The 27,132-nt window shown below is 42.8% G+C and overlaps 2 protein-coding genes across 3 annotated transcripts; one reads left to right on the top strand and one right to left on the bottom strand.

Moving 5' to 3' along the window:
* Positions 1–1,814: 1,814 nt before the first annotated feature.
* cstf2 (cleavage stimulation factor, 3' pre-RNA, subunit 2) lies at positions 1,815–18,316 on the top strand. 2 transcript variants are annotated; one of them, XM_061787571.1, is made up of 14 exons: positions 1,815–1,973; positions 2,169–2,247; positions 3,572–3,741; positions 3,837–3,973; positions 5,133–5,252; positions 5,346–5,468; positions 7,122–7,233; positions 8,593–8,652; positions 13,428–13,527; positions 13,729–13,928; positions 14,908–15,032; positions 15,311–15,409; positions 15,564–15,695; positions 17,890–18,316. In XM_061787571.1, the coding sequence occupies exons 1-13, from the start codon at positions 1,883–1,885 to the stop codon at positions 15,684–15,686; spliced, it is 1,539 nt and encodes a 512-aa protein (XP_061643555.1). In that variant the 5' UTR covers positions 1,815–1,882; the 3' UTR covers positions 15,687–15,695; positions 17,890–18,316. The 2 variants fall into 2 exon arrangements, with proteins under 2 accessions (XP_061643555.1, XP_061643556.1); XM_061787572.1 differs by lacking the exon at positions 8,593–8,652.
* Positions 17,989–27,010, bottom strand: nox1 (NADPH oxidase 1). The gene is made up of 13 exons (XM_061787570.1): positions 26,854–27,010; positions 26,689–26,784; positions 26,456–26,566; positions 23,850–23,934; positions 23,087–23,232; positions 22,808–23,001; positions 22,606–22,729; positions 21,791–21,883; positions 21,471–21,712; positions 21,038–21,200; positions 19,876–20,022; positions 19,363–19,487; positions 17,989–19,276 (listed from the first exon to the last, which is right to left on the bottom strand). The coding sequence occupies exons 1-13, from the start codon at positions 26,896–26,898 to the stop codon at positions 19,150–19,152; spliced, it is 1,698 nt and encodes a 565-aa protein (XP_061643554.1). The 5' UTR covers positions 26,899–27,010; the 3' UTR covers positions 17,989–19,149.
* Positions 27,011–27,132: the final 122 nt, after the last annotated feature.

Below are 27,132 nucleotides of genomic sequence, written 5' to 3'. Positions count from 1 at the left end.
TCATAAGGCACCTTGACTTTAAACGTTCCGCTGTATTATGCGCTGTTCAATGGCTCAGAACAAAACTGTCGCGTGAAAGTAATACGGTTTATTAAGAGGGTACTGATGAATGTGTTCTTTTCCTGGCCTATTTAAATATATTTAAAGTGTTGTCATCGCCAAAAATCCAGGTAACCTTGAGGCTTTATTACACCACACCTTTCACTCTTTCTCGCTCATCTCAATAACTGTCACCTCCGTAATATCCGCCGTATAAAATAAGTGTCCACATGTCCGTGGAAAACATATTATACGGCTCCACGGCATTACTTGCTCATATTGTCAATGATATTGGGTGCCCAAGGAATAGAGCAAGCTCGCCTTGAATTTTGATCCAGCTCATATATGAATCTGTCTTGTTTAATAACACAGGGCTGCTGTGTTTGAGCCGGCATGAATCTACAAGGACTGGCTAAACCTCTCAAGGTGTGCGATTGCATCCCACATGATAAACAGTTGCATTTCCTCCCCCCCCCCCCCCCCCCCCCCGCTCGCCACACAACTGGAAGCCCTTCATCATGCTGAAGGACTTTGGTCGAAAATGGCTGCTGGTCTCCCTACCTGGAGGCTACGAGTTTTTTTGTTTTCAAACAAAGCATGAGCAAAAATAATGATGGCATTGTCTCGAGGCTAAATTCCAACCTCTGCTGACTGCAACAAGCTACATTTTGACTCAGCTGCTTCAAGACACAACTGATTAACAATCAATTTTATTACGTGTGCAGCTATTGAATATTTTTAGAATCAAGTATTCTTCAGATTGTCCCATCAATAATACAGTCATAAAAACAGATTTTGCTACATACCAATACAAAATAAGCAGGTGAGGAGCAGGTATTATTTTTGTCTACTTGGGGTCGCCATCCTCACGCTCTACACTGTAGTATTTGTGACTTTGCATGTGTGTGGCTTTAATAGGCGGGGCCTGACTTGGTGAGTGACACGTGCGCCAGCGAATGACAGCGTAGTTGGCTGTCGTTAGCGCAAATTAAGCCAATTTTTGCGTTGAGTGCCCGGGCGTAATTTGTGGCCAAAGAAGCTCAAACTATAATTGTATTACGTCTTTCTTTCTTTTGTTACCGTTTGTTCAATAAAGCGATTGAAAGTGCACTGGCAGCTGCGTCTATCTGGCAACGCCTTGTGGAGGCATTACAATACGTTCTAACAGCGATGGTCGGCTGTATTCAATTAGCTAGCATTTATACGTCACCTTGTGTTGGTGATCGCAGACGTGCTGCTGTGGTACACGAGTTCTATTTCACGGTAGACGCATTGCACTTTATATTATTTTTTAAGCATGAAATGATCAAACATTAAAGCCAGGGCACTGTGGTGAGAAAATAAACCAAAATGATGAGTTAGTTGTAACAACGTCTTACTTACAAGCTTGGTGCCCTGGGTTCAAACCTTCAGGACTGGTTACAGGGTCTTTGTTCAGAAATTAAAAAAAAACATCCAATTCACAGGCTAGAAGCAACAGAATAGGCATCTTTTCAAAAAGTAGGGAAGTAAGTTTGTTTAGGAAAAAAGTAGAGTGGGCCTCAAAAAGTAGCAAGCTACGCATGCTTATAAACATGCTAAATCAGCATTTTTGCTTAATTTGTGTGTGAAACCGAATTGTGGTTTGAACATATGGATCAATTTATTCGTATGGTTGTATTTTACTCTTTATTACGTGGCAACTGTGGGTCGCTGTTGGTCTTCCAAGCATTAGATTTAATTAAATATAGAGCAACAGAGGTTGCTTTTCACTTAACTTTTCAACTAACCGACAGAACGGAAACAGGAGATTGTCCCCTTAGCTACTTCCGTGTGTCGCATTCATTTTTGTCCCCCCCTCAAAATGGCGAACCTTGCCGCTGCTGCTGCCGCCGCTGCCGCCGCGGCTGCTAATAGAGACCCAGCCGTCGACCGTTCATTACGCTCAGTGTTTGGTAAGTCGTTTCCCTCCATATTTCTTCGGTTACAAAAGCTGCATTGTACATATTATCACATTATTTGAAAAAAGGTCCGTCTTTGCTAGGTAGCTAATACAGGCAGTAGGCTCGTGGTAGCTCAAGTTAAACTTCTTACACGAAAGAAAAGTCAAATAGATCGCCAAAGTACTTACGTATTTGTATATGTTTTAGTGGGGAATATTCCTTATGAAGCAACCGAAGAACAGTTAAAAGACATCTTCTCAGAAGTCGGACTTGTTGTCAGCTTCAGGTGAGTTCATTCACTCGTCTTTGTTAGCCTTTGTAGTGTTGATGTCTTCTTTTCCTTTCGGCTTGTCCCTTTAGGGGTCGCCAGAGCGCGTCATCCTTTTCCATGTCATCTCCTGCATCCTCCCCTCGAACACCAACTGCCATCATGTCTTCCCTCACGACATCCATTGCTCTCTTGCCTGGCAGCTCCATCCTCATCATCCTTCGACCAATATACTCACTATTTCTCCTCTGGACTTTTCCAAACCATTCAAGTCTGCTCTCTCTAACTTTGTCTCCAAAACATCGAACCCCCTGATGAGCTCATTTCTAATTTTATCCAACCTGGTCATTCCGAGAGCGAACCTCAACATCTTAATTTCCGCCACCTCCAGCTCTGCTTCCTGGCGTCCCTTCAGTGCCACTGTCTCTAAACCGTGCATCATGGCTGGCCTCATCACTGTTTTATAAACTTTGCCCTTCATCCTAGCAGAGACTCTTCTGTCACATAACACAGGTGACACCTTCCTCCAACCTGCTTGGACCCGTTTCTTCACTTCCTGACCACACTCACCATTGCTCTGGACGGTTGACCCCAAGTATTTAAAGTCCTCCAGCCTTGCTATCTCTTCTCCCTGTAGCCTCACTCTTCCCCCACCACCCCTCTCGTTCATGCACATATATTCTGTTTTACTTCAGCTAATCTTCATTCCTTTGCTTTCCCGTGCATGCCTCCATCTTTCTAACTGTTCCTCCACCTGCTCCCTGCTTTCACCGCACATCACAATGTCATCTGCAAACATCATGGTCCACGGGGATTGCAGTTTAACCTCATTTGTCAGCCTATCCATCACCACTTCAAACAGGAAGGGGCTCAGGGCTGATCCCTGATGCAGTCCCACCTCCACCTTAAATTCGTCTGTCACACCTACAGCACACCTCACCACTGTTCTGCTGCCCTCGTACATGTCCTGTATTATTCTAACATACTTCTCTGCCACTCCAGACTTCCGCATGGAGTACCACAGTTCCTCTCTGTGTACTCTGTCATAGGCTTTTTCTAGATCAACAAAGACACAATGTAGCTCCTTCTGACCTTCTCTGTACTTTTCCATCAACATCCTCAAGGCAAATAAAGCATCTGTGGTACTCTTTCTAGGCATGAAACCATACTGTTGCTCGCAAATACTCACTTCTGTCCTGACTCTAGCCTCCACTACTCTTTCTTTTTAGTGTTTATGTCATCTTCTCTATCTGTAAACTGCAACTGTACTTGGATTAAAGCACAATAGTGATTTAAAAGAGACATACATTTTTCGCAATTTGTTTTCTGTATTTGCTTTCAGGTTAGTGTATGACAGGGAGACTGGCAAACCAAAGGGATATGGCTTCTGTGAGTATCAAGACCAGGAGACTGCACTCAGTGCCATGCGGAACCTCAACGGCAGAGAGTTCAATGGTCGCGCTCTGCGTGTTGACAACGCCGCCAGTGAGAAAAACAAGGAAGAGCTTAAAAGTGAGCATTTTTTTAAGTCACACATGTTAGGCGATCCTGTAGTTTTGTGCTGTGAGGTGATTGTGAGGTGATTGTGTCAATATGTATGGGAACAGGTTTGGGAACTGGAGCGCCCATCCTTGAGTCTCCATTTGGGGACAGCGTGGCACCAGAGGAGGCGCCCGAGTCCATCAGCCGGGCTGTGGCCAGTCTGCCACCTGAACAGATGTTTGAACTAATGAAACAGATGAAGGTGCGATGCTTATGTTGCCCCCCACCCCACCCCCCTGTTAAATTGGAGCGATAATCAGGCAAATCACGCCCACTTGGAATTTCTTCTTCTTCTTCTAAATCGTCTTTTTGAAGTGCCACTTGCTTGCATGATGCCCCAAAACTCACCAATTTTCGCAGCGCATCTAATGTGACCGGAGCATGGTGTCGAAGTTTGATCATTTTTGAGGGTTCGCCATGTGGTGTGAGGGTGTGTTCATCATTGCTTGCTTCAATTTTATTTGGAATTGTGGTTTAAGACAAAAAAAAAAACAACTATATAAAAACATAGTCATAGCATAATAATGTTAAATAGAATGTAAAAAAAAAATAAAAGCAGTTTCCTTATAATACCGTATTTTCGCGATCATAAGGCGCACTGTATTAAAAGGCGCAGTCTCAGTTACAATATATGCCTGTGAGTATTGTTGTATGCGCTGTCTGCATGTGTTGCTACCGCATGTCTTCAAATAAAAGTTGTTTAAAGGTTTAAAATTTCCACATCGATGCTAGTTGTATCTATAGCATTTTGTGTTGTTAGCATTAAGCTAGGGGGCTTTAGTGAGACAGTTAGTGTTTTTTTTTTTTTTCTCTTTTTAAAATGCAGCTCATGTAATTCTCTTTTTTGTTTAGTTATACAGTAAACTGGGAGTGGCAGTACCGTAAACATCATGATGCAAGCACTTGACCTTCTTTTCGAAGAATTGCTCATCTCTCGATGGTCGTGACGTTCACTGCCACCATAGCTAGCACTCGTAACTCAGTGTTGCTCGCAACTCAAGACAAACCAATCGGCCGGTTGATGGGTCACATCTCGAATAACTTGAAGTAAACGGGCACAGAGTGATGCGATCATATGACTTGGTTACATATAGTTTTTGTGACAATTTTGTTTGGTGTTGTGCCGTGGGATTTTTGTAACGTTCAATTAGGGATGCGGCTGCAATCGGCAGCCTTCACAAGTACCGGCTACATTGAAATAAGGCCGCTATCGGCCCAATACCGATACCTGGTATCAGTACTCGCCCATCACTATGTAAAATTTGTGCCCTGGCTTAATAAAGGTTAGGAAACGCTGCTCTGTAACGTGTAGTCGCTGTAATGTTATAAGGCTTGTCAAAATGTGTTTCCTGTCTGTGTAGCTGTGTGTGCAGAACAGTCCTCAGGAGGCGAGGAACATGCTGCTGCAGAACCCTCAGCTGGCGTACGCCCTGCTGCAGGCCCAGGTAGTCATGCGCATCGTGGATCCAGAGATCGCGCTGGTGAGAGACCTCCCTCCGTCCGCTCCGCCTCAAGTCTTCCCCGGCGAAAAAAACTCTGCTGTGCAGTTCTCAACGAATGTGCCACTTTTACAGAAAATGCTCCACCGCCAAACCACAACCCAGCCGCTCATCTCGAGCGGACAAGGGGGAGGAGCACCGCCGGTCAATCCGCCACCTGCCCTGCCCAACATGGCGGCCCCACAGCAACAGCCTGTGGTAGGCACAAGGCTGCTGTTAACTGCTGCACGCTAATACTGTTGAAGTGTACATTTGTGGAAAAAGTTACAACTGAGCCAAATGATTGTCCTTACTACATTTATTATTACTATTAATACATTTCACAACCAGTAAGTGGCCATTCCTTTTGAATTACATGAGTATTCTTTATAGTGTTATACATGCATACAATACCCTATGTGCTATTACTAAATTACATGTATATGAAGTACAATAAGTGATTATTACTACAAATGTCCACCCATCCATTTTCTGAGCCGCTTCTCCTCACAAGGGTCGCTCGCGGGAGTGCTGGAGCCTCTCCCAGCTATCATCGGGGCAGGAGGCGGGGGACACCCTGAACTGGTTGCCAGCCAATCGCAGGGCACATACAAACAAACAACCATTCGCACTCACAGTCACACCTACGGGCAATTTAGGGTCACCAATTAATGCATGTTTTTGGGATGTGGGAGGAAACCGGAGTGCCCGGAGAAAACCCACGCAGGCACGGGGAGAACATGCAAACTCCACACAGGCGGGACCGGGGATTGAACCCCGCTCCTCAGAACTGTGAGGCAGACGCTCTAACTAGTCGCCCACCGTGCCGCCATTACTACATATGTGTTTTGTATTTTTCTTGCATGCAATTTATCTCTTTCTACGTCAGTACACAAATACTTGTAAGTAATTTACAGAAGTTCTTTATGGACAAGTAGCTACCAAGTACTACACATTACAAGACTAGTCATTAGTACTCCTTGTAGTTATTACTGTATTTGCACACGTTTATTCTGCAGTTACTGCGACTAGTTAATTTACAAATAGAAGTTGAAACATGACACATTTTCTTAAAAATGGCAAGTCTGTCAAAATGTTAAGCCTGATTGGTATGGACCACAAATTTTGAAAATCGGATGATGAGTTTTTTGGTGTGTGTGTTGGGGGGAACTGGCTTTTTGGGGTACGTTTTGGTGTGAAATTACCGATCAAAAATCTGGTTAAAAAATGCATTCAATTAGAGTAAAGCAGTATGAGTTGATTATTTCACAAGAATCTCAACATATCTCTTTGACCCTTTCGTTTTGTCTTTTAACTGCATGTTATTACTCGCCTACTTTGTTGCGAATTCCTTGTAACCCCATTTTACAACTCCGAATCAGCTTTATTGGCATATAAATACGTTACTAGAGACACCAGGAATTTTTTTTCCGGTAGTTGGAGGCATTCTAGTATGACAACAAACAGCTACTATGACAAACTATAAATTAAGTACGGAGAGTCATTGTGCAATGAAAGTGTACCACTAGTGTAGTGGTGCTGATATAATGGCAATTGTGCTAATGATGCAGAGTCCTCAAGCAATGTAAAGTGACTAATATTGCAATGATCGAGGACAGTGGCGATTGTGCAAATGGTGCAGAGAGTTCTCAAACAATAGTGATCAACGACAGTATGTAAATAGTGCAGCGTGATAAAACAGTGAGTGCACAAATAATGCAGAAGTGTCTGTCCCATCAAAGATGTGGAAAATTGGCAGCATGTTGCAATGACATTGTAAGTCAACTGTAAGAAGTTAACGGCAAGAGTGAAGAAGCTGTTGCATTGTCTGCTGGTTTTCGGGTCATTTACCGCGCACCGTTATGTTATCAGGTTGGGATGCACGTGAATGGAGCGCCTCCGATGATGCAGCCTCCCAACATGGGCGTCGTCCCTGGACCTGGACCTGGAGCCGGGCCGGCCCCGGGACCCGCCGGCCCTCCAGGTAATAATCCGTCGCTTGTTCCCTTAAATTGGGCCACTTGCTTTGCAGCTGTCACGTGTTTTTATGTCATATCATCTTAATTGACGTGGCACTTCCAATTCATAAGCTCATTGTAATTATGATTTAGCTTTTTCAAATCCAATCGAATTGGAGAGTAAAGTAATACTGACTTGTTAGTGTCACTCTACGGTTATTTAGAGAAAATGTAGAATGACTATTTAGTAGAGCATACTAAATATCAGTGGTTCTGGCGCTCTTAAGTACTCCCATTAAATTACAGTAGTAGTGGTAGACCTAATTGTTAATTAAAAATGAAACGGAGGTTTTATTCCTCTTAAGTATATTTCATACTATTGTAAGCCACTGTAATGTGTTAATACTATGCTTAAATATAGGAAAATACAAATCTATGCTTCAATAGGGCATATAAAAGTTAAATACAAATTGTACCCAAATAAATGTTTCATAATAAACAGTTCTCAAAAACTAAATTCAAATGTATTGCACTTAAAAGTTAACTACAACTTAACTGTACTTAGGCAGCTGTTCTTTTGCATACCACTAGAGGGACCATAATGCACATAAAATGTAAATAATTGTACGTAAAAACAATCAGTTCTCAAAGATTAAAATGGGAATGTGTTTAAATCAGTACAAGGGAGAAATGCAGCGCACCCAACACTCACCGCAGTACGCCAATCACACCTGACCGTAAAACTGTTACGGTACAACCCCAACACACCCACCTTTTTTATTTTTCATTTTTTAACTGTCTGTTTAAACTAGCAACCCCAACACACCCACCTTTTTTATTTTTCATTTTTTAACTGTCTGTTTAAACTAGTTGTTGCACGCCATTTGTATTTAGCTTGCAAACATCATAAATTGAAACGAAAATGTCATATCTTTACTGGTAAGTACACTGACCTTAAAATGAGTTGCAGAATGGTTATTTAATGTTGTGTTTGTGTGTCTATGATGCGTTCAAAGAGCGTGGGAAAAGCACGCATATTTTGAGTGTGTGTGTGGGGTGGGGGATGTCGAATTTAGTATTTGTGGGTTTTCAATTGTCAACTTTTGGATAGCATGGGAACCTGCTGTGTAGCTCATGCATGCTTTGCACGTCATTTCTCACTGAGATCCCTAGAGGGCGCCAGAGCCTCAATACAATAAATAGCGCCTCTCTCATGGGAACGTGAAGGTTTCACATAAACACAATATGCTCATTCAACATGTGGAATTCATCCCATCATGCACGGCCTCTGTCACCAGCACGCTTCCCCAATGCTTTGAAAGTGCCGCTTTTGCTCTTTTGAGTGTTGTGTCCTGTTCTTTTCCACTTTTTTAACGCTGGCTCAGGAAACCTTCAGCATTCCCCCACAGGATCGTCTGCACAAGCCGCAATCGATCGGCCTCAAGGTATCACCGCCCCCTCCCTCGGTTGGTGCCGCAGTCGGGTTTGGGGTGGAGAATGTCCGACACCGCGAACGCTTTGGTGATGTTTGGTTGCATGTGTGCTAACATCAGCTCAAGCAAGGGTGGGCAAACTTTGGTATTAAAGGGCCCCGCTTGATTTGTTATGGAAGCGTATTGCATTCATTTGGATTAAAAAAAAAAAAATACTGTTTTCTGAGTAATTTTTTTGACAGCTTTGTTTTTTGAAATATTTTTTTTTCTGTTGTTCTGACACATTTTTTCCCCACCTGTTTTTCTGACTTTTTTTTCATTTTCTCGGACAATTCTTTTTTCCCCACCTGTTTTTCTGACTATTTTTTTTCCCTGAGTTATCGGGACACATCAAACTCACGCGAGAACCTGTGAACTGCAAGTGACTCTTTGCGGACTCCGTAGTAAGCAACATGACCGGCTTATTTAGTTTGATCAAGTTTTATTTTGATATGGGTTTAAGACACTGGGAGATACTCCTGTCTTTGAGTCACATAGATGGTATTTTTATTAGTTTGTCGACAATACGCAGGCACCTGCGGACTTTGCGTTTGTTCAGGAAGAAAGCCCATTCAGATCTGCTAGATACAGCAATGCTTGTCCAGAATCAGTTGGACAGATATGGTATGCTCCATGGATACAAGATGATGCATTTAAAATGCATTCAGGCTGGCGACGTGGTGACTCAACAGACGTACCACAATCCCGGCCCAGCAGTAATCCGCCATTAGTGCGTCCGCAAAGACGGTTCGCAGGTTCTGAGTGAGTTCGATGTGTCCCGATAACTCAGGAAAAAAATGAGTCAGAAAAACAGGTGGAAAAAAAATGAGTCAGAAAACGGGTGGGAAAAAAAATGTCAGTAAAACAGAAAAAAATAGTCAGAAAAGCAGGTGGAAAAAAATTTGTCAGAAAAAACTGCAGTGTTTTTTTTTTTAATCCAAGTGAATGCAATACGCTTCCGTAATTTGTAAAATGGAAAGATGTGGTGTAAAAAATAAAAACTATGTTTAATAGCTCATTTTAATATATTATATTTAATATTTTTCATTTTTATTGTAATTATTTTCACTACAATTAATTAACCATTAAAATACACAGTCTTTTTTCTTTTTACATGAACAAATAAACTACAAAAATAATTGCATTTTAAATCTATTTGTATAATTGTGTATTTAATTTTTATTTGCAACAAATTAATATTAAATGTATATGTAAAATATTTTCCTGTTTCATTTGATCAATTATACATTAATCAATTAATAAAATTAATACAAGCTTACTGTACTGGATATATTAAGCTTCTTTTAAAATGTATGTGTATCAGTCAAAACCTTGTGGACATGTTGTATATTTTACGTTAGTCACAATGAGCTAAATTGATGAAATGTGTATTTTAAGAAAACATTCAAATTTTGTGATTTTTTTGTTTTGTTTTCATTTCTTAATTTAACCAATTTCTAAATAAAATACATGTATGTACAGTAGTTTTTACCATTTTATTTTAGTTCACATAAATTAGCTAATTATTTAATCAAATGTAAAATCTAAAATGCTTTATTTTACTGTTTTGTATTTTGTCTAAGTTAACCAATTTAATAAAAAACAATGTTAAATGTATGTCCATTTTTTTTACACTAAATGTTACTTATAATGTACAAATTAAATACAAACTCTTAAATATATATATATATTACATAATTTACTAATTTCATTTTATTTACAATAGATATATGTCCCAAGTATTTAATTAGATCACTTGGTTAAAATATGAGTAAATACATTTTAATTCACCAATTTTAGGAGAAAATTGCTAAATTAATATATACATTACAGGACTCCTGATGCTCCATGGGCAAGAATAAAGAACCGAGCGGGCCATACTTTGCCCACCCCTGAGCTAAAGCGTCTCTAGCGCACAGTGGGACTTTATTTTTTATTTTTTAGAAAGTAGCAAGAGGAGCTGTAACACAATTGAGTGTGAGATGAGAATCTGGGCGAGGAACTTGGCAAGCTGATGGCATTTCTCTCATGTCGCGGGCGTGGAACCTCACACGGAGATGCCACTGAGCTGAAGAGCGATCGAGTGCAGCGCAGTGAGCTTGGGATTTGTACACCGCAACGTTTCCCTTTTCTGTCCCTCGTACGACCCGTTTTAGTGCAAAATGAGAGTAGTTACAATTGCGTAACAGCTAGCAGACTTGGATAAACCGGAAGAAAATCTGACTCGGTGTATCAATTTTGGGTGATTTCTTGAGGGGGAAAAAGATGCATTATACACACGAGGTTATGGAAGTTGTTTTTCGCAGAGGATAAAGAATATATCCCTGTGAGTATTATGTTATCTGGGTACATTTTGTCCTCCATGGCTTGTGTTCAAATATCTGTTGCTGAAAGGGAGATGACGGACGGACGGATGGATGAAAGGGTTACAAAACGGCGACACATGCTATTCGCTAGCCCATCTATGGTGGTGTGCATTGTTTGTTAGCTCAAATTTTTCATCACAAGTCAAAGCAAAAAAAAAAGGGGACGAACAACAGCTCATATCTTGAAGACTTCGCAAGTCGGCTCACTCTTATCTCAAGGCGCCACTGTATACTGGCAGAGAAGTATGTTAGAATAATACAGGACATGTTCGAGGGCAGCGGAACAGTGGTGAGGTGTGCTGTAGGTGTGACAGACGAATTTAAGGTGGAGGTGGGACTGCATCAGGGATCAGCCCTGAGCCCCTTCCTGTTTGCAGTGGTGATGGATAGGCTGACAGATGAGGTTAGACTGGAATCCCCGTGGACCATGATGTTTGCAGATGACATTGTGATCTGCAGTGAAAGCAGGGAGAGCAGGTGGAGGAACAGTTAAAAAGATGGAGGCATCCACGGGACAGCAGAGGAATGAAGATTAGCCGAAGTAAGACAGAACATATGTGCATGAATGAGAGGGGTGGAGGGGGAAGAGATGTTGAGGTTTGTGACCAGGTTGGATGAAATTAGAAACGAGCTCATCAGAGGGACGGCCGAGGTTCGATGTTTTGGAGACAAAGTTCGAGAGAGCAGACTTGGATGGTTTGGACACGTCCAGAGGAGAAATAGTGAGTATATTGCTAGAAGGATGATGAGGATGGAGCTGCCAGGCGAGAGAGCCAGAGGAAGACCAAAGAGAAGGTTGATGGATGTCGTGAGGGAAGACGTGAGGGCAGTTGGTGTTCGGGAGGAGGATGCAGGAGATAGGCTGACATGGGAAAAGATGACGCGCTGAAGGGACAAGCCCAAAGGAAAAGAAGAAGAAGAAGAAGAAGAAGGTGTGCCTGTTAAATGTATTCAACAGTAGCGGATCGGGGGTGCAAATGTGCCCTTTAAACTTGTCAAAACAGTCTCAAAGAGTGACAACATGGAGGCAGGCGCTATAAGGCCATCTCTTCTTGACGGCACCGTGCTGTTTTTCGCATTCATTATCCGTAACGGTGTAATTAGTCTTAAATGGGAACCGAACACACACAGACACACCCGTTGCTTCACATTTGCACGCATACCTCTGGCAGAAACGTTCCCACACCCAGTAATACAGTAGTTGCTTTAGTAAGAAGTGTTCGTTGAAGCCATAATGGATCTGTTTCTTCATTTGCGTGTGTTGTGCTGTAACATCAAGCTGCTTGCTGTGCTTTTCCAATCCCGATTGTTCCTCCCAACTCGCTTTGGTTTGATTCCTTCTGTCATGGTAACTTTGTGGATTGGTTGTGAAATGCACTGCCTTGGCCAACAGAAGTCCCCGCACTTTTTTTGTTAGGCGACATTTTGCTTCATGACGTGCAATGACTCTAAATTGACGTGAATGTCTCTGTCCGTGTCTCAAGACGTGCCTCATGAATGCTTGCATTGTTCTGTTATCAATAGGGAAGAATACCATTGCTGGTTAAAAACCCACGGCTTAATAATTCCTCTGCTCGTGATCTCCTTTCAAGGGGTTTCCCCGCCGTAATGTTGCTCGACATAAGACCTGAGCAGCTTTTCCGTATCACACTTCCGTAACGTCTTTTGTCATCTCTGGAGTCATCAGACCACGTGACCTGTTTCCAGTCTTCCAGCGCTTGAAAAAAAGAACTTTTCCGCAGCTTCTTTTGGTTATTTGGCAATTAGTCGACCAGTTGGCTTTCGTACTCCTCGCCGACGTTTAATGCTTGACGTTGGACTAATTGCTAATGTGTTTTTGGCATCTTTTATTAAAATCGGGCAATTTAGAGTTTACACTCGTCTGCTGGCGTTGCCGGATGATGCCGCGCTATGGAGCACCGAAATGTACTGCCCGTTCTGTCGAAATATGTTTTTACATGAAACCGGTCAGTGGCGCAATAAAGGTTTGGGTTTGAAAAAATACCAATGACGTCATCAATTAATCGACTTTAACTCATCTTTCATCACATAGTCGGCGGCAAACAATCTTTAGTTGTTGGGCCCTTTTTTGGCGGGCCGTAATGTGAGCCTTTTACCGACACGGGTGCGTGAAACAACAAACAACTTCAAATTCATTTACCATCACATTTGCTGTGTGCCATTGAATTGTTTTCATATGAATGTTTACTGTAATTATGCCTTGACAGTCGTAAACCGAGGAGCCTCTGCAGTAACTAAAGTGCATGCGTTTAATGAAGTTTTCCTAACCTAACAAGATGGTGACTTGTTTTGGCCGGGCAGTGTATTTTCTGTCGTCATCCTTTCTGTATTTGCGTTTTCATGTTGCGTGTTCTCCCTTAGGAGGGGGCGGCATCCCCCCCAGAGGTCTGCTGGGCGACGGCCCCAACGATCCCCGAGGGGGCAGCCTGCTGTCGGTCACGGGAGACACCATCGAGCCCAAGTGAGTATACGAGGTGCATATTAGTGACAGCGCTGAAGCGTCCGCGCGGTGTGCGTGCGTCTGCGACTAGTTTGAAGTCGTTCCGGCCATTTCGATCGTCGGTAGGTGCGCTAGGGTTCGTAGCCACTGTAGTTTGTTTTTCGATGGTCCAGCCGCGTCTAGTTCAGCCGATGGCTTGACCAACGGGAACTTTGTGTTCAGCCGAGGCTACATGGGAGCGCCTCCGCCCCACGCCGCGCCACCAGTGCACATGGGCCCGATGGGAGGCGGACCGCCGCCCGACATGAGAGGACCACCGATGGACATGAGGGGGCCGCCCATGGGAGAGCCGCGAAATATGATGGGTGACCCCAGAGGGCCCCCTATGATGGAGCAGCGGGGACCCCCCATGGAAACCCGAGGTAAGCGCAAGTGTCCGTATTTCCAGCTTTCCACTGTACTTTTTTCACGTGTTATGTTCCAGCCTTATTGCAAAATTGATCAAATTATTTTCCCTAAAATTGTTCACACAAGACCCCATAATAACAAATGTTTTTCTTCAACCCACTTAAACAAAGTTACTTGTGACCTAAATGCTAAAAAAATGAGGGCAAAGCACTCCTTTAGACGAAGTGAAACTCCTCAACTCACTTCAACTCCTGGGCACCTAGACCCCACAAAATGAAGGCAAAGCGCTACTTTTTGTTGAAATGAAGCTTCCCAATTCATGTCAGCATAGTTCTTAGGCAAAAGGGAATATTCTGTAAAAAGGTCAAAAATTATAAAGATGAAACTGCTCACAAGTCAAGGTTCTTATGTGTTCAAAAGTGTAACTATGAGTTGAACCTTTTCAAAATCTCAAACTAATAGATTGCACCAGAAGTTGACCGCTTTATGTCATGTTTGAGACTGAAAGATCCGATCACAAGTGTTGGTTTTAGAAGGAGGACGCGATATGAAAAATAAATCCAAGCTTTTGTGGCTCTTTTTCAAATGTAACCCATTTAAGTTCTTGCCTGTATGAAGCGAATTAAGCGGTGATCAGACGAGCCCAGTTGTGCACCAAGTTTGGCACGGTGTGCGTTTTTTTGAGCGGTGTTCTAAAATGTTATTAATGATGCGAACTCAACGCGGCGAGTAGAATGGCTGGTTACAATCTAATCTCATCTAGTTACCGCCCCACACTGACTAACATAACTCCAAGTGGAAAAAGTGAATCACTGAGTATGCGCTTATGTGTTGACACCTGAGCGCGCCAAGTGAAAACCAGGAAACGGAACGGAAGTCTATTGTAACAAAAGCGCACTGCTAATAAGCTCTTATTTGTGCGCACGGTATTATTTGTGAGCCGCATATTTTTTGTAATCAATCCGTCTGGGCGGTTTGCGCGTCTTCCCGCAGGCCGCGATCCCAGAGCGATGGACCCCCGCGGCCCCGTGGCGGGCCAGAGGGTTCCCATGGTGGTAGGAATGCAAGGCGCCATCCCGCACAACATGGGGCCCAACCCAGCCCTCGCCACACGGCCGGTAAACGTCTGCGCCCGCGTTCACGTTCCTTTACTTGGTTTCTGTGCACTTATCAGTGAAAGTCGTCTTGTCCTTCCATCAGGTGTGAGGCTCAAGCATTTATAGATATGCCTAATATGTACGAGTATGCATAATAGTTGTATTGCGCAAGCTTGGATGGCTACTGTGGTTAATGCAAAGAGCAAGGGAACTAATGTGTAATAGGGTTACTGTCTAACCTGGATAATGATTAGCAGTCTGATAAACACTGCAAACGTCCGCCATGTTTTTCTCCACAGGGTCCCGGTATGCCAGGAGTTCCTCCGTCGGGAGCAGGCGGAGGCGGCAGCGGCTTCAGCCCGGGACAGAACCAAGTTTCTACACAGGACCAGGAGAAGGCATGCATATTATTGTTCCTCAACATCTTCTTTGTCTTCAACCATATATTCCACTAAAATACACGCACACAAAAACTGTGGTACCCAAACTTCCCAAGTTTTTCAAGTTCGGAGCCTCATTGTGCAGCCACATCATACTGATCCCCCTTTGCAGGCCGCCCTGATCATGCAGGTTCTGCAGCTGACCCCGGAACAGATCGCCATGTTGCCCCCCGAGCAGAGGCAGAGCATCCTCATCCTCAAAGAACAGATTCAGAAAACCACTGGCGCACCTTGATCGATTATGGTAAGTAGCGCTCGTCCCGTAGCGTGCCCGGGCGCCGTCCCCGAGCGCGTTTACGGACGGAAACACCTGATGCAATATTCCCGCCAAAACAGCCGATTTCAGTGCGTGTAGCTCTTTCTCAGGAACACACACCAACTTATGCTAAAATGTAACTTCACAGTAAATACAAATTTAATAATAATAATAATGTTTCATTTATAACACACTTTACATTCTGCCAAATCTCCAAAGTGCCAGAAGCTTTAGGTTGCACTTCGATTTGATTCGATATTGATTTATGTGCTCCGATATCGAGTCAGTAAGAAGTAGAAATACGCAAATAAGAGTAGTTTGACAATTTTGAAATATTTTTTTCATGCCATGTAAACATGTCGAATGTCACGTCACATTGTTTAAGCAATAAAACAACTAAAAATAAAATGTTGTGCACATGGAGAACAAAAGTCAAAAACATGACAGTCGTGTATAAAGGCTGAAAAGGTCAAGTGCATGTAAACCTCAATAATATTTGCTCTTGGAAATTGTCATAAAATTTCCAAAATTTGCATGGTAACTTTTTGTGCGCATATGTAGTATAAAAGTACAAAATATCACATCATAACTACGTTCTTGTTAAAAAAAAGAAAAAAACGACAACAATCTTTGAAAATTATACTACAATTTTTCTAAAATTGACTCTTTCGTCATAATACATATTCAATTAACAATCTTCATTCATATAAAATTATTACTTTATTTTGAAAATTAGAATGTATATTTTTTAAAAGTTTATTTTTTAAATCTGATTTTGATATTTTTTTCCTTTTAATTTACAACTTTATGCTCCTAAAATTCCAATTTTACTCAAGTGAGATCACAACTTGTAAGATAATTAGATTTGATCATTAAATAATTTTCTAAAATGTACTTTTTTTTTTCATATACAAATTTATTCTGGTCACATTGACTTTATTCATTAAAAATACAGTAAAGTCTTTAAAATAAACTTTATTCTTGGGAAATTATTTCAACTTTTTTCTCTTAATATACAACTGAATTATTTTAATAATGTAAGTACTTTTTTTTTTTTTTTTTTCTTTTACTAATAGTCATATGACTTTATCCTTATAATATACAACTACAGTAGTTTTTGTTTGTACTGTACAGGTGTGTTTCAATAAAAATAAAATTCTGACTTCAATTCAAAAGTAAAACATGCAGATTCTCAACACAGAATGAACATGTTCCTGATTCTATTTGTATCATTTTTTGGAATATAACTTATGACGACAAATACAAAGAAAAAACAAATTCAGCATCTCAAGAAATTAGAAAATTACATATACACTACATTGCCAAAAGCATTGGCTCACCCATTCAAATAATGGGAATCAGGTGTTCCGAGTACTTCCATGGCCACAGGTGTATAAAATCAAGCACCAAGGCATGCAGACTGTCGGCGGACTCTAGAGAAGTGGAGACGCGTGACGAATCACACTTCTCCAACAGGCAATCTGATGGACGAGTCTGGGTTTGGCGGTTGCCAGGCGAACACGACTTGGCTGACTGCGTCGTGCCAAGTTGTAAAGTTTGGTGGTGGGGGATTACGGTGTGGTCTTATTTTTCAGGAGCTGGGTTTAGTGCCAGTGAAAGGAACTCTCAATGCTTTAGCAATACCAAGAGCGACTTTGTGGGAACAGTTTAGGGATAGCACCTTCCTGTTCCAACATGACTGTGCACCAGTGCACAAAGCAAGGTCCAAAAAGATATGGATGACAACAGTCTGGTGTGGTTCACCTTGACTGGCCTGAACAGAGTCCTGACTTCAAACCGATAGTGGACTGAATTTGGGCGGAGACTGAGAGCCTCACAAATGCACTTCTAGAAGAATGGCCATCAACACACTCCTAAAACTTGTGGATAGTCTTCCCAGAAGAGTTGAAGCCGCAAAGAGTGGACTGACGTCATATTGAACCCTATGGATTACAAATGGGAGGTCACTTAAGTTCATATGTGAGTTAAGGCAGGTGAGCAACTACTTTGGGCAATATAGTGTATATATGTATTTTCCGGTGTTTAATGAAGTTGTATTATAATTGATGTACTGAATGAACCTTTTCTACCATATTCTAATTTGAGATGCACTCTGTACTTTATTCTTTTTCTCATAATCAACAATTTCATATTTATAATACTGTGACTTTCTTTATTTTAGGACTTGCATTCTGGCCTCAACCTGAAGTTGTGTCATCATTAGTTTGGATAAATGTATAGTTTTCTTTTTATGGAGTCCAAAAAAATGTGTACACAAGCATCACCACATCATCCTTTTATTTGTCCCCATCGCTCATCAATAATAATAAAAAAAAAAAAAAGTTACAAAAAAACTTGAGCATTTTATTTCTTTCAGTGTAAAGACAACAGTAATGCAAATATAATTCTTCATTTAAAAAGGAGTTTCAACACGACTGCCATTGGCCAGAGTGGATCGTTAATCACACGCCGCTCGACTTTTCCCTTCTTCCTCCTCACTTCGGAGTCGGATGCTTTTACAGCAAGTTTTGTTTCGCAGTAACTGTGAGGGTGTGATCATTCATTCATAGCTCTTTAGAAATAAATGCTCGTATTTACAAAAAGAAAGTGCATGTTTGTTTATTTAATGGCCTTGATCACATGACAAACGCGAAAGCAGGTAACTACTTTAATGCAAAATAAGTATGTACATTACAAAATGTAAACTGGACTGCAACATGGAGGTCAGTTTAATCTATTTTATTCTCAGAATAATGTGAATTCTTTTAAAATTACAATTTTTCTCCTGATAACACAACTTAATTCTTTTGAAATTACGATTGTCGTTTCTTGTAACATTCTTTTAAAATTCACTTATTCTTGTAATAATAAGACTTTTAAAATTCCAAGAGATTTTTTTACTGTAATTTTAAAAATAACTTTTTACAGTAATGACTTTTTTTTTTGTAATATTGTGACTATACTTTTAAACAAACTTTATGTAATGTGACTTACATTTAAAAAATTCTTTTAATCTGACTTTTCTCACAATATTGCCACGAGTTTAAAATATAACTTGTTTTTTTGCCTCAGTCTTGTCACTTCATTCCTTTAAAATTAATAGTTTATCTGGGAAATCATCTTTTTTTGTGGCAATGTAATTATATTTTTCAATTCCGACACTTTTGTTCTCCCTATAGTGTGATTTCATCTCGTTATTATTAAGTAATAAGTAAGTGTAAATCTGCGACTTTTCTTGTAAGCTACAATTTCAGGGCTTTTGAGTTGTTTAGAAGACCCTGCTCTAGTGACTTTAAATACGTTTGTGGTGTTAACTCAACCAAAAGTAGAAACTTTTGTGGTCAAACGTTTTTTTTAAGCGTGTGTCTTTCTTAATTAGCGCTGAGGAACATTCCCCAACAGGTCTTGCCAAAGGAAACTGCTGCTGCTGTTCTTCCCCAGCTCAGAAGTTCTCCTTGTTGAAGTAGAACTTTGTCTTGCGCGGGTCCACGTCCGAGTATTTGGCACACTTCTTTGCCAAGACCTTGGCCAAAACCACCGGGCCACACAAGAACGTCCCCACAACAGCTCTGAAGATCAAACGCAAAAGATGGGTTGAGAGAGATTTTGTTATTTTTCCCACGGCGGTAATTCAGAGTCAAAATGAGGATCTTACGTGGGGTTCTCTTTGCGGACTTGCTCAAACTCCTTGTCCCAGTTGGGTCTTCCATAGTGAGTTTTCTGTTTGAGACCAGTGACCACGTCGGTCTCCTGGTCAAAATGCACCATGGCGTGATTGGCCTAAGGGAACAGGAGAGATCACATGAGCACCCAAAATGACATTCCGCTCTGTACAGTTCCAAACCCACGAATAAGAGACCACATAAGCCACTGAAAACTCGAGTGGGCTAACTCCCGAAAAGACACGTTACTCATCAATACTGATCTAAGTCGAGGTTCAAATTTTGACACAGAGGCCGACTAGTCCTTTATTTCACATTTTTTCCTGATTAGCCCATCTGTGGCGTTTCACATTATACATAGGTTCGCATCAAGCTAACAGAATTTCATTAGATGAAATGGTGTGGTTGAACATGTAGCTGTTGTTGGTATTTAATTCTCTTCTGTTGTATGTGTCACTTTTACCGGGTTTTTTTTTTTGGGGGGGGGGATAGGGACAAACACATACGTGGCTCTGGTCCCATCCGGTCAGAAAGAGCTTGTAGGTAAGGAAGTCCCCGATGCCCCTCTCCTCCATCTCCCTCTCTTGGACCTGCAAAAGGTCGGCGAACCACTCGAAGGCGTTGGTTTCTCGGCACAGCCAGTAGAAGTAGATCTGAAACCAGGAAGTAGCCCAGAAATAAAACAACAACAACAACGAGGCGCTTGCAAAAGACTTAATGAGGATCAGGTTGCGTCACTGGTGAGTGAAAAATGTCCGCATGGAACATATTCACTATAATGGAACAATAGATGGCGGGGACAAAATCTGTGACGTTTATGGTCCTCAAGACTGAAGTGTGTGGGGACACACACACACACCAATTCTAAAAATAGACCAGCAATCCATTTTATCGATTAATTGAAGCTTGTCAGGACAATTTTTTTTTTTTGCGGTTTCTGCGAGTTATATAAATAAAATAAAAATCAATCAATATAAATGTAAAACTTAGTGTAATTTGATCGTTGAACATGAAAAATCTTCTTTACGTGTTTTTGTCTAAAGGGACAATTTTCCAAGCGGGCGAACTTATTTTCTAATTTACTTTTAAGGAAAAAATATGTATTTTTATGATGTCTTTGGGAGCTGATAATTCTGAAGAAAATGCACGTGTCGGTTTGACGGTTCGTCAAATTGTACATTTAAAATGCTGATTTATCACAGACCGCATTTACATGGATGTTTTTGACTTTTTTGTTCCCAGGAGGAAGCAGAAAGAAAAAATACATTCTGTGGAAGTTGATACATGGCAGTGCTGTGTACTAGGTTGATGTTTTATATTACCATGTTAACATTTGAACATTTAATATTTGAGTTCATTAAGGATTGTGTTGACATGTTTTGTCTCAAGGAACATTTAGTGCTAACGTTCACATTATCAGTGAAGAAAATAACTAAAAAGCAAAACTTGTTTTGAATAATGTCAATGAGCCAAAGTAAACAAGGCCATATTATCCAACCCTAAAATGTCCTAAAAAAAAATTGCCGCTGTAATAAGTTGCATGAGAACGCGCAAAGCCGATGCACCTGGTCTCACGTAAACCAGCCGGACGTGACCAGAGGCGTTCGGATGTGTCGAAACAATCCGGTTCCAAATCAACCGGTGCGTGACGTGGCGGCGTTTGTTTACCTTCCGGGTGTGCAGAATGGGGTTGGACTGCTTGAATTTGTACCAGATGGACTTGAGGATGGAGGCGAAGGGGGTGACGCCGATTCCCGCGCCCACCAGCATGGCCACGTCGTAGTCGAACACGTCCTCGCTGGCCGTGCCGAAGGGCCCGTCCACGCCCATTCTGATGAGGAAGCAGCAGCAAAGACGCTTGAACGGCGAGCCAATATTTGGCCTGAAAACCAACCGCCATTTCTCGTCGGTATTTTGATGCGGGAAATAATGGATTTGCTCTCACGCGTCGATGCACAGTTGGGAGTGTGAATGTGCACGTTGGCACAGTAAGTAGAATTTGCGCGGACGCTTATGTCTCGGCATTCACGATAGCGTTGATGCGAACGACTATCTCTGCACTAGCGCACGCGTTCGCACGAGACGCGAGAAATGGACTGACTTGGGCCCCTGCGCTCCCTCGGGCAGCTCCTGCATGATGCTGATGAGTTTTTCGGTCCAGTCTCCCGCCGAGCGGATGTGCACGCTGAAGAAGTCCTCCTCGGGGGCCGAGGTCATGGTGAACGGGTGCCACTCCAGCTGCGAGATGGCCGGGCAGTTGAGGAACACGTACTGGCCCACCTCCATCTTGAAGCCGCTCTTGACCAGCTGCAACTCCAGCACCTTGGACGGATGCATCACGATCTGAAGGAAGGGAGGGAGGGAGGAAGGATTGACAAATCGAGGCCAGAATTTGAAATTTGGCAGAAGGTCAAGCGTTACCTTTCGGTATCGGACGTGCTGCAAGTAGCGGACTAACCGCAGCAGCCGCTCGCACAGGTAGATGATCATCGGGCCGATCACCCACATCCAAGTCTGGGGGAATTGGAAAAAGTCGTATTGGGAAAAAATACAGTTTTAGCTTCTGTTGAAGCTTACTGAGCCAAAAATCTCACGGCACACCAGCAAACAAAAACGTTAAAAGTAAAGTAAATACAAACACACACATACACACATATATATATATATATATACACAGTGGGTACGGAAAGTATTCAGCCTCCTTAAATGTTTCACTTGTTTTATATGGCAGCCATTTGCTAAAATCATTTTTGTTCATTTCATAACCATATATACGTCATTTTTTTTAACCCTCAATTTGAAACCCTGACAGTCTTGAAACTCAACTTTGAAACACTAACGCTGTTTTCAAACAGGAAAAATTGAAATCCTGCCCTATTTTGAAACCCTTATTTGAAACATAACCCTGTTTTGAAACCCTAACCCGACTTTGAAACTTTAATTTGAAACCCTACTTTGAAACCCTAACAGTTTTAAAACCCTAACCCTATTTTGAAAGTTTACTTTGAACCACTAACCTCGTCTTGGAACCCTAATTTGAGACCCTAACCGAGTTTTGAAACCATAACCCTGTCTTGAAACCCTAACCCTTGTTTTTTTTTTTTTTTTTACCTTGCATTTCAGTTTGACAGGAGATTTCCCCTGAAAGCTCAACATCCCTAACTTTGGGCGATTGGCGTCTATTTGGGCTTTCCCCCCCAACTGTGCCCACCAAGTTGTCCAAACCGGCGACCGACCTGCGGAAAGCCACCCGCAAACTGCGGCACGGGGCACTGCGGAATGCGCCCCCACTCGGCGATGCGGTCCTTGCAGATGGTGAAGTTGTGCAGCCGCTCGTTGCTCTGACTCCTCACGATGCGCCTGAAGAGGGCAAACGGGGGCCGAGAGTTGGCGGCGAGCGAGAAGCGAGGCGGGCGGCGACGGCGGGCGGCCTCTTACCCTGCGCCGTGAAAGACGAGGCCGGCGAAGAAGATGATGAAGAGGTGGTGCGTGTACCAGAAGACCTCGAAGTAGCTGCGGCGGATGACCTCCATGGACGACGTGATGATGAGGATGAGCGCCAGCGTGATGATGACCCCCGTGACGCCGGCGATGGTGGTGAACACCAAGTAAGTGGGAATTTGCTGCGGATCCTACCACGCAAAAACAACGGCTAAGCCTTGCGAAGCCAACGATACAAGTCATCCGATCGGCCCGGTTCTTAACGTAACGACTCACAAGGCTCGTGATGCGAATGGGGTTGAGGTAGGTGGTGTTGTCCGCGTCCTGCAGGTCGGACAGCGCCGTGCTGAGCGCGTCGTAGTCGCCTTGTCTGCTGTTGTTGTACCACTCCACGTTCAGGAGATGGGCGATGACGTGCACGGCTGTCGGCGCAAAAAAAAGACACGCGTGGCAAATGTAACCGAGCGCGCCGTCACGTTCATCGCTCAAATGAAGCAGAAACGGCTCTCGGCGCGATGTGGCGCAGCGAACCGCAACAGGTCCGATGTTCCTTTTCTTTTGGCGGATAATTTTGCTTGGATTAAAGGATATATTTCCTATTTCGTGACCTTTTGTTCTCGTTTCGTAAGGCCAGTCTTTTGCAGTTTTATCTTATTAGCATTCTAGCGTGAATGTGTCAATATTGAAGTGGTCACTTCTCACCGCTTATCGCTCTGCTGTTCACTGTGTAATAGGACTCAGTGATATACGTCACGTTTTGAAAAACAAATCTGTTCAGCTAATGTTCAAGCGGCAGCCATTTCTTTTTCCATAATCTCACGACAAACGACGCCAAAGGCCATTCATGAGTACACTTCCCGGGCAAAGAAAAAACAGACGAGATGACATCTGAGGACTTTTGTCACACTGAGGAATGCAGTAAACAAACACTCACGGCAGCGCCGCAGCTCCGTTTCCCGTAACAGAGTCATCTCTTATCGCTACACCAGAGATTTTTTATTTTATTTTTTTTCCCCCCCTTCCTGCCCGACAAGCTCACCTGTCATGAGGGCAATCGTGTAGGCCACCAGCTTATGGAAGTCGATATTTTTGTCCAGCTGCTTCCTCCAACTACGACTGCAACACTGAAAAATTCAAATACAAATTGACACCACGAAAGCAGCGTCAAACTTGAATCACTTCGTTGAATGTCAAAATTCCAACCTCCCTAAATTGCAGTGCAAGAACAAGTTGGAGTGGTTGACTCGCATTTGAATTCACATCTACAAACACAAGACTTACTGTAAGGTATTATCAAATTTGTTTGTTGTTTTTTATATATATATATATATATACAACCCCGATTCCAATGAAGTTGGGATGTTGTGTTAAACATAAATCAAAACAGAATACAATGATTTGCAAATCATGTCCGACCTATATTTAATTGAATACACTGCAAAGACAAGATATGTCATGTTCAAACTGATCAACTTGATTGTTTTTAGCAAATAATCATGAACTTTGAATTTGATGGAAGCAACACGTTCCCAAAAAGCTGCGACAGGTGGCGGAAAAAAGAGTGAGAAAGTTGAGGAATGCTCATCAAACACCTGTTTGGAGCATCCCGCAGGCTCATTGGGAACAGGTGGGTGCCGTGATTGGGTAGAAAAGGAGCTTTGTCATTCACAAGCAAAGATGGGGCGAGGTTCACCTCTTTGTGAACAAGTGCGTGAGAAAATAGTTGGAACAGTTTAAGGACAATGTTCCTCAATGTACAATTGCAAGGAATTTAGGGATTTCATCATCTACGGTCCATAATGTTATCAAAAGGTTCAGAGAATCTGGAGAAATCGATGCATGTAAGCGGCAAGGCCGAAAACCGACATCGAATGCCCGTGACCTTCGATCCCTCAAACGGCACTGCATCAAAAAGCGACATCAATGTGTAAAGGATATCACCGCGTGGGCTCAGGAACACTTCAGAAAACCAATGTCAGTAAATACAGTTCGGCGCTACATCCGTAAGTGCAACTTGAAACTCTACTATGCAAAGCAAAAGCCTTTTATCAACAACACCCAGAAACGCCGCCGGCTTCTCTGGGCCCGAGCTCATCTAAGATGGACTGACGCAAAGTGGAAAAGTGTTCTGTGGTCCGACGAGTCCGCATTTCAAATTGTTTTGGGAAATTGTGGACGTCGTCTCCTCCGGGCCAAAGAGGAAAAGAACCATCCTGACTGTTATGGACGCAAAGTTCAAAAGCCAGCATCTGTGATGGTATGGGGCTGTGTTAGTGCCAATGGCATGGGTAACTTACACATCTGTGAAGGCACCATTCATGCTGAAAGGTACATACAGGTTTTGGAGAAACATACGCTGCCATCCAAGCGACGTCTTTTTCACGGACGCCCCTGCTTATTTCAGTGAGACAATGCCAAACCACATTCTGCACGTGTTACAGCAGCGTGGCTTCGTAGTAAAAGAGTGCGGGTACTAGACTGGCCTGCCTGCAGTCCAGACCTGTCTCCCGTTGAAAATGTGTGGCGCATTATGAAGCGTAAAATACGACAACGGAGACCCCGGACTGTTGAACAGCTGAAGCTGTACATCGAGCAAGAATGAAAAGGTGATGTAACACAGCGGTAAACATGACCCTGTCCCAGCTTTTTTGGAACGTGTTGCCGCCATCAAATTCTAAGTTGATGTTTATTTGCAAAAAAACAATAAAGTTGATTAGTTTGGACATTAAATATCTTGTCTTTGTGGTGTATTCAATTAAATATAGGTCGAACATGATTTGCAAATCATTTGTATTCTGCTTTTTTTCCCTTTTTACACGACACAGTACTTACTGCTACTCGTCATCTCGCAATATCGCAGTTCATCTATTGCGGATTTCGTGCATTACGGATTATTTCTAATATTCATATTGCACACAATTAGCAATATCGCAAAATGTTGAGTTTATGCTCTTTTCTTTTATGGTTTAAATAAATGCTTCCAAGCCTAAAAAAAAAATGACAAATGTAAAAACCAAAAGAGAAAAAAAGAAAAGGTCATTAAAACACATCGCCGTGGAATAAAATACAAGTACATAGTGTACAGTACTACTGTGCATTACTGCATGTTTAAGAGTTTAAAAGGTGTTAAGAGTATGGAACAGACGACGCTTAATAAGAATTTGAGGAGGTTCGTACAGCTTTAAAGTATGTATAAATGACCAAAGAAATCGTTAAAAAATGTTGACTGCCAAAGTAAAACAAATAATTACACATTCATTCATTCATTCATCTCCCGTTCCGCTTCTCCTCATGCGGGTCGCGGGCGTGCCGCAGCCTATCCCAGCTATCGTCGGGCGAGAGGCGGGGTACACCCTGAACTGGTCGCCAGCCAATCACAGGGCACGTAGAAACAAACAACCATCAGAGTCGTCAATGAGCCTAGCACGCATGTTTTTGGGATGTGCGAGGAAACCGGAGTGCCCGGAGAAAACCCCAACACGTTAACGCCACAAAATGCCCGCTAGCTTAATGCTAACACAATGCCAGAGACGGGCTAACGACGAGCAACCATGTGGAAAATTTGGAACACAATAATCGACCGATATGTGAACACAGACGGAGGAGCAACACATGTAGACATATTTTCAGATGTGCACATCTTACCACGAGGGAGCCGCGGATGAGTGACAGCAGGTTGCGACACACGGGGAGGAGGATCAGCAGACAGTTGAAGTTCAGCACGGCGGCGGGGGCCCTCGCCCAGGCCAGAGCCGACTGTGGTCACCCCCCCCCCCACCCAGAAAAAAAACAAACAAACAAAAAAAAAAAAAACTCATCTTGAGTCTCATGGGTATTCTGATGGAGAGGGTCATAAAAGAAAAATCTGAAGGACTCACCCCTAGGAGATGGCGCGTGTAGAAGAACTGATCCCCCAAGTCGTAGAAGAGATAGAACCAGACGAAGAGGAAGATGTTGATGCCCAGCCACACCACCTGCAAACACAGAAAACGGCTCAAATAGGCTCACGAAGGCGGCCGGTCCCAAAAGCTCAAGCGGCTCACCAGCGTGACGCACGTAACGCCATTGTTAATAATCCAGTTGCCCATCTTGAACGCCCGCAGTCACCCGCACCTCACATCAAGCGCCGCGCCGACGCCACTTTTAAAGGATGCAGGCTCCTCCCGCCAAGTGGGTGTGTGATCTGGCACACAAGGAAGTAACACACGCACAGAAAATGGCAGAGTGGAATTGAGGAAAGTGAAAAGGCGCAGCGTGGCCTTCGGGAGCCGCAGGACCGCATTCCAACCTGTCAGGAATTCAGATGAGGAAGTGGAACAAGT

The sequence above is a fragment of the Phyllopteryx taeniolatus genome, chromosome 10 (assembly GCF_024500385.1).
Source record: "Phyllopteryx taeniolatus isolate TA_2022b chromosome 10, UOR_Ptae_1.2, whole genome shotgun sequence".
In the NCBI taxonomy this organism is placed as follows: domain Eukaryota; kingdom Metazoa; phylum Chordata; class Actinopteri; order Syngnathiformes; family Syngnathidae; genus Phyllopteryx; species Phyllopteryx taeniolatus.
The sequence above is the reverse complement of the archived record's forward strand: the minus strand, read 5'-3'. Positions and strand labels throughout refer to the sequence as shown.

What these genes read in the sequence shown, in the direction of transcription:
- cstf2 (XM_061787571.1), top strand. Translation starts at nt 1,883, where the DNA reads ATGGCGAACCTTGCCGCTGCTGCTGCCGCCGCTGCCGCCGCGGCTGCT. An exon ending in TGGATCCAGAGATCGCGCTG is followed by an intron (nt 5,253 to 5,345) that starts GTGAGAGACCTC and finishes CCACTTTTACAG; the next exon opens with AAAATGCTCCACCGCCAAAC. An exon ending in GGGACCCGCCGGCCCTCCAG is followed by an intron (nt 7,234 to 8,592) that starts GTAATAATCCGT and finishes ACGCTGGCTCAG; the next exon opens with GAAACCTTCAGCATTCCCCC.
- nox1 (XM_061787570.1), bottom strand. Translation starts at nt 26,898, where the DNA reads ATGGGCAACTGGATTATTAACAATGGCGTTACGTGCGTCACGCTG. An exon ending in CCATTCGCATCACGAGCCTT is followed by an intron (nt 23,002 to 23,086) that starts GTGAGTCGTTAC and finishes TTTGCGTGGTAG; the next exon opens with GATCCGCAGCAAATTCCCAC. An exon ending in TTGCGGGTGGCTTTCCGCAG is followed by an intron (nt 21,884 to 22,605) that starts GTCGGTCGCCGG and finishes CAATTCCCCCAG; the next exon opens with ACTTGGATGTGGGTGATCGG.